The sequence below is a fragment of the Bidens hawaiensis genome, unplaced genomic scaffold, assembly GCF_021521415.1.
Source record: "Bidens hawaiensis isolate Kalapana, Puna unplaced genomic scaffold, B.hawaiensis_p1.1 tig00012567_1, whole genome shotgun sequence".
NCBI classification, from domain to species: domain Eukaryota; kingdom Viridiplantae; phylum Streptophyta; class Magnoliopsida; order Asterales; family Asteraceae; genus Bidens; species Bidens hawaiensis.
Window position 1 is genome coordinate 107,490 of NW_027492031.1, and position 7,493 is coordinate 114,982.

Genomic DNA, 7,493 nt, shown 5'->3' on the forward strand with positions numbered 1-7,493 from the left:
AGTTTTTACTGATTAACAAACATAAGTGCCGACTCTCCATTGTAAAACTCATGTTTTACTAACGCTCGGGTTTTACCAATGTCCCAGATTTACCGACCAAATACCTATATTGAATTCTTTTATTAGGTTTTACCAGCAATACTCAGGTTTTACCAACACTCGAGTTTTAACCCCGGGTTTTATCAACACCCAGTTACATTGACATCTCTCGTCGTCTACCAACACACCCGGGTTTTACAACCGAATAAACATCGACTTAAATATTTCAAGTTTCTTATATCTCAATTCAACGAATTTATTTTCTGCTATAATTCCAGTATTGTAACAAACATAATCGAATAAACCCGACAACGTAAAAACTACACAAAACACATAATCGAATCCCATAGAACACGGCATTCATTAATCAACCCAATCACTCACTACTCACTCTATTCTTCATCTTCTTCATCTTCAACCTACCCATCACTAGATCTCAATCAACCCACCAGATCCAATCATCCACTAACCCAAATCCAAATCCGCCCAAAACCCATTTCAGGAACCCGAATCCAAACCCAAATGGCAGTCCCAAAACACCATTACACCACCACCAGTCTCGTAATCGGGTACGCACTCTGTTCAAGCTTATTATCAGTAATCAACAAATTCGCCATCACCAAATTCAATTACCCAGGTTTATTAACCGCCTTACAGTACTTAACATCCGCCTTAGGCGTCCGGGTCTTAGGCAAATTAGGGGTTTTGAATCATGACCCATTTGTGTACGATACTGCTAAAAGATTCTTGCCTGCTGCCTTTGTGTTTTACTTAGCAATCTTTACGAATACGAATCTTTTACGACACGCGAATGTCGATACGTTTATTGTGTTTAGATCATTGACTCCGTTACTAGTTGCTTTAGCTGATACCATGTTTAGAAAACAACCGGTTCCGTCAAAGATTACATTTTTATCACTTGTGGTTATATTAATGGGTGCGGTTGGGTATGTCGCGACTGATTCGGGGTTTACTTTGACTGCGTATTCGTGGGCGTTTGCGTATTTGATCACGATTACGACGGAGATGGTGTATATTAAACATATGGTTACGAATCTTGGGTTGAATACTTGGGGTTTTGTTTATTATAACAACTTGTTGTCGTTGATGATGGCTCCGGTGTTTTGGGTTGTGACGGGTGAGTATTCGGATGTGTTTGCGTCGGTTGGGGAGAACCGTGGGGATTTGTTTGAGACGGTGGCGGTTGTTGCGGTCTCGTTGTCGTGCGTGTTTGGGCTTTTGATTAGTTTCTTTGGGTTTGCGTGCCGGAAGGCGATTTCCGCGACTGCGTTTACTGTTACGGGTGTGGTGAATAAGTTTTTGACGGTGGCGATTAATGTTTTGATTTGGGATAAGCATGCGAGCCCGTTTGGGTTGGTTTGTCTGCTTGTGACGATTGCGGGAGGGATTATGTATCAGCAGTCTGTGACGGGAGTTAGTGGTGCGGCTGCGCAGCGGGACCCGGCGGCTAATAAGCTGATGGAGAAGGCGGATGATGGTGATGAGTATTTGGAAGAAGATCAAGAGAAGGGCATATCTGGCAAGATCTCGGGCGTATAAGCGTTTTGATTCATGTTTGACGAGGTTTGGTCAACCAAAGCTTTTGACTTGGTTAGTTTTATACTTTTATGTACTGAATTGTAAGCCATTTTGCTTTTGGATTCATATCATTATTGTTATATCAAATAGGTATATTTTTTCACATTACGTACGTTTCGGTTCATGCCTTGTGTATTCAGGCATGCTTGCTTTATTAGAGCGGTGAACATTACTTGTTTTGTCAATGAGAGTAAATGCTAATCATGCATTTTGTTATCTAATATCAATGCATTTATTCTCTTGTTTTGTTATTAGCTTTGTTCTTAATTTGATTTTCAAAACAGTTTACGCGTTCTTAGTTGGTAGCTCTGTGTGATTACCGATTGGTTTTCTTTAGAAATTTTTGCATTATAATATTTCGGTTTGAAGTATCATTCACGAGTGACACCTTGAGATTCCTTTATAAGATTTTTTTTTTGTAAACATATGCTTCAAGATGTGGACTTTAGTATTTCATGAACTGCATCTTCAAGATTAGGAAACTATGATCCCGCTAGACAACTTTTTCGAGCAACAATTCAGATCCCGTTAGTTGTCAAAAACATCATCATCATCATCGTACTCAGTATATCCCACCAATAGCAAAGCTATGGTAGGGTCTGAGGAGGGTAAGATGTAGACAGCCTTACCTCTACCCCATAAGGATAGAGAGGCTGCTTCCGGTGAGACCCCCGGCTCGATAGTAGTTTTGCATCAAGCCTTGGACATAAGGCACATAGCACTTAAATCATCGGGACCGGCTGATCGGTGCATGTACCCTTGTCTTTCGGCTATCAACGCCACTACATGATGCCTGATTAACCGTCCGTCACTTTTAACGTTATTTTCACGAGATTAGTAAAATAACGTCAAAATTAGTGCAATTTCACTTTTGCCCACCCGAGGGTTCACACATATATACATCATATGTGCGCACCGCAAGCAGGGCTAAACAGAGGTTTGTAAATTGTTAATAACAGAACCTCATAAACTTTAACATGTTCATATATTCTTTGATGGGCAGTTTTATAATATAAACTTTAACATATTCATATATAATTAAACTCTGCACACGGAGTATGCTTTACTGATCTTTATGACATCCTTTACTAGTTTACTAGTATTATATTAACTCAAGTTATATAGCTATTCCTTTAGTACTCAAGCTAGTTTATTGAGTTTCCTTAAAAATAATCACATTAACTCGGATTATATCTCATTATAAGAAATTTGAAGTTGGAAAGGTGTAATGAGACATATTTTGTACCTAAAAGTAGCCGACTCGGTTTGGTATGTATTCTTACAAGCGACGATGTACACATTAAGTTCGGCTTACGGGTCAACTGAGGTAACATGAAATTACGTCACAATGTACGGTACAGTATATGCAAACTGATGACAAAATAGTCACTGTTTTTAAGCAAATTATGATACTTCCTTTCTTTAGAAGATGCAACATTTGATAGACTTAGATTGTTTTATCTATCAAAATAATCCAAATTATTAATCTTTGAACTAGGCATATTTGGTTTAACTAGTTGGTGTGTTTTGATATGGTTTTGGTGAATAAAAGTTTAAAGAAACAAGAGAGAAATATGATACATTTTACTACTAAAAACTGATAATATAACTAACCTTTAACCTATATCTTTTCTTGTATATTAATCATACAAGCTCAAACCGGCTTGATGCTAAACTTACTTGAGATTCTTTCGAGCTAGTTTCGAACAAGCCATCAAAGTTAATTAAACAACTTCGCGTAAAATTTCGTGAATATACATATACTATTGAAATATACACCCTTTTAAATTATTGAATTTTACATTTAAGAATTACTTCTACTGTTTTACATTTGTAAATCACTTTGGCCAACATATTCATTAAGTGGACGGAAATATTGTTGTTTTTTTTTTCTTTAACTAATTTATTTGTCTACCTCTAAACTTTAATATAGTTATTATACGGTCTTTAACGAATTTCCTGATAACGATCTCACCTTTTATCTCATTTTCGGTGAATAGCACCATAATCAGTTTTTTCATGCTCACAGTGAACATACCCCTTTGGCCATAATAGAAAAATTTCGAACGGGCCACGGGAAAGCTCTAAGGACATCAAATCGATCTGATTCTTTCGTAGGGTCATAAAATATTAGATGCAGGTCTCTAGGATCGAAAATATGGTCATTTTCGGTGAATAGCCCCATACTCAGATTTTTCGCGCTGAAGGTGAACATACCCCTCTGGCCGTAGTAGCAAAATTTCGAACGCGCCACGGGAAAGCTTTAGAGACATCAAATTGATCCTATTCTTTCGTAGGGTCATAAAATATTCGATGGAGGTATCCAGGATCGAAAATATGATCATATTCGGTGAATAGCCTTATACTCAGTTTTTTCTGGCTGACGATGAACTAACCCTTTGGCCATAGTAGCAAAATTTCGAACAGCCCACGGGAAAGCTTTTTCGACATCAAATTGAACCGATTCTTTTCTAGGGTCATAAAATATTCTATGGAAGTCTCCAGGACCGAAAATATGGTCAGATTTGATTCTTTCGTAGGGTCATATAATATTCGATAAAGGTCTTCAGGATCGAAAATATGGTTATTTTCGGTGAATAGCCCCATACTCAGTTTTTTCATGCTCACAGTGAACATACCCCTTTGGCCGTAAAAGAAAAATTTCGAACGGGCCACGGGAAAACTCTAGGGACATCAAATCGATCCGATTCTTTCGTAGGGTCATAAAATATTAGATGCAGGTCTCCAGGACTGAAAATATGGTCATTTTGGTTGAAAAGCCCGATACTCAGTTTTTCCGGGTTGAAGGTGAACATACCCCCTTGGCCGTAGTAGCAAAATTTCGAACGGGCAATGGGAAAGCTCTAGGGACATGAAATCGATCCTATTCTTTCGTAGGGTTATAAAATATTCGATAAATGTCTTCAGGGCCGAAATTATGGTCATTTTCGGTGAATAGCCCCATACTCAGTTTTTTCATGCTCACAGTGAACATACCCCTTTGGCCGTAGTAGAAAAATTTCGAACGGGCCACGGGAAAGCTCTAGGGACATTAAATCGATCTGATTCTTTCGTAGGGTCATAAAATATTCGATGCAGGTCTTCAGGACCTAAAATATGGTCATTTTGGGTAAATAGCCCCATATTCAGTTTTTTCGGGCTGACGGTGAATATACCCCTTTGGCCGTAGTAGCAAAATTTCAAACGGGCCACGGGAAAGCTCTAGGGACATCATATCGGTCCGATTCTATCGTAGGGTCCTAAAATATTCGATGCAGGTCTCTTGGACCGAAAATATGGTCATTTTCGGTGAATAGCCCCATACTCAGATTTTTCGGGCTTACGGTGAACATACCACTCTGGCCGTAGTAGCAAAATTTCGAACGCGCCACGGGAAAGCTTTAGAGACATCAAATTGATCCTCTTCTTTCGTTGGGTCATAAAATATTCGATGGAGGTCTCCAGGATCGAAAATATGATCATATTCGGTGAATAGCACATACTCAGTTTTTTCTGGCTGACGGTGAACTACCCCTTTGGCCATTGTATCAAAATTTTGAACAGCCCACGGGAAAGCTTTTTCGACATCAAATTGAACCGATTATTTTCTAGGGTCATAAAATATTCTATGAAAGTCTCCAGGAACGAAAATATGGTAAGATTTGATTCTTTCGTAGGGTCATAAAATATTTGATAAAGGTCTTCAGGACCGAAAATATGGTCATTTTCGGTGAATAGCACCATAATCAGTTTTTTCATGCTCACAGTGAACATACCCCTTTGGCCGTAATAGAAAAATTTCGAACGGGCCACGGGAATGCTCTAAGGACATCAAATCGATCCGATTCTTTCGTAGGGTCATAAAATATTAGATGCAGGTTTCCAGGACTGAAAATATGGTCATTTTGGGTGAATAGCCCGATACTCAGTCTTTTCGGGTTAACGGTGAACATACCCCCTTGGCCGTAGTAGCAAAATTTCGAACGGGCAACGGGATAGCTTCAGGGACATGAAATCGATCTGATTCTTTCGTAGGGTCATTAAATATTCGATAAAGGTCTTCAGGGCCGAAAATATGGTCATTTTCGGTGAATAGCCCCATAATCAGTTTTTTCATGCTCACAGTAAACATACCCCTTTGGCCATAGTAGCAAAATTTTGAACGGGCAATGGGAAAGCTCTAGGGACATGAAATCGATCCTATTCTTTCGTAGGGTTATAAAATATTCGATAAATGTCTTCAGGGCCGAAATTATGGTCATTTTCGGTGAATAGCCCCATACTCAGTTTTTTCATGCTCACAGTGAACATACCCCTTTGGCCGTAGTAGAAAAATTTCGAACGGGCCACGGGAAAGCTCTAGGGACATTAAATCGATCTGATTCTTTCGTAGGGTCATAAAATATTCGATGCAGGTCTCCAGGACCTAAAATATGGTCATTTTGGGTAAATAGCCCCATATTCAGTTTTTTCGGGTTGACGGTGAATATACCCCTTTGGCCGTAGTAGCAAAATTTCAAACGGGCCACGGGAAAGCTCTAGGGACATCATATCGGTCCGATTCTTTCGTAGGGTCCTAAAATATTCGATGCAGGTCTCTTGGACCGAAAATATGGTCATTTTCGATGAATAGCCCCATACTCAGATTTTTCGGGCTGACAGTGAACATACCCCTCTGGCCGTAGTAGCAAAATTTCGAACGCGCCACGGGAAAGCTTTAGAGACATCAAATTGATCCTCTTCTTTCGTTGGGTCATAAAATATTCGATGGAGGTCTCCAGGATCGAAAATATGATCATATTCGGTGAATAGCACATACTCAGTTTTTTCTGGCTGACGGTGAACTACCCCTTTGGCCATTGTATCAAAATTTTGAACAGCCCACGGGAAAGCTTTTTCGACATCAAATTGAACCGATTCTTTTCTAGGGTCATAAAATATTCTATGAAAGTCTCCAGGAACGAAAATATGGTAAGATTCGATTCTTTCGTAGGGTCATAAAATATTTGATAAAGGTCTTCAGGACCGAAAATATGGTCATTTTCGGTGAATAGCACCATAATCAGTTTTTTCATGCTCACAGTGAACATACCCCTTTGGCCGTAATAGAAAAATTTCGAACGGGCCACGGGAAAGCTCTAAGGACATCAAATCGATCCGATTCTTTCGTAGGGTCATAAAATATTGGATGCAGGTCTCCAGGACTGAAAATATGGTCATTTTGGGTGAATAGCCCGATACTCAGTTTTTTCGGGTTAACGGTGAACATACCCCCTTGGCCGTAGTAGCAAAATTTCGAACGGGCAACGGGATAGCTTTAGGGACATGAAATCGATCTGATTCTTTCGTAGGGTCATTAAATATTCGATAAAGGTCTTCAGGGCCGAAAATATGGTCATTTTCGGTGAATAGCCCCATACTCAGTTTTTTCATGCTCACAGTGAACATACCCCTTTGGCCATAGTAGCAAAATTTCGAACGGGCAACGGGAAAGCTTTAGGGACATTAAATCGATCTGATTCTTTCGTAGGGTCATAAAATATTCGATGCAGGTCTCCAAAACCGAAAATATGGTCATTTTCGGTGAATAGCCCCATACTCAGTTTTTTCATGCTCACAGTGAACATACCCCTTTGGCCGTAGTAGAAAAATTTCAAACGGGCCACGGGAAAGCTCTAGGGACATTAAATCGATCTGATTCTTTCGTAGGGTCATAAAATATTCGATGCAGGTCTCCAGGACCTAAAATATGGTCATTTTGGGTAAATAGCCCCATATTCAGTTTTTTCGGGCTGACGGTGAATATACCCCTTTGGCCGTAGTAGCAAAATTTCAAACGGGCCACGGGAAAGCTC

At 39.6% G+C, this 7,493-nt stretch overlaps 1 protein-coding gene across 1 annotated transcript; it reads left to right on the top strand.

Annotated features, from left to right (window-relative positions):
- Positions 1-209: 209 nt before the first annotated feature.
- LOC143541398 (GDP-fucose transporter 1-like) lies at positions 210-1,884 on the top strand. The gene is made up of 2 exons (XM_077034239.1): positions 210-1,601; positions 1,640-1,884. The coding sequence occupies exon 1, from the start codon at positions 562-564 to the stop codon at positions 1,597-1,599; it is 1,038 nt and encodes a 345-aa protein (XP_076890354.1). The 5' UTR covers positions 210-561; the 3' UTR covers positions 1,600-1,601; positions 1,640-1,884.
- The last annotated feature ends 5,609 nt before the right edge of the window (positions 1,885-7,493 follow it).

Coding starts and splice junctions, on each gene's coding strand:
- LOC143541398 (XM_077034239.1), top strand. CDS start 562: ATGGCAGTCCCAAAACACCATTACACCACCACCAGTCTCGTAATCGGG.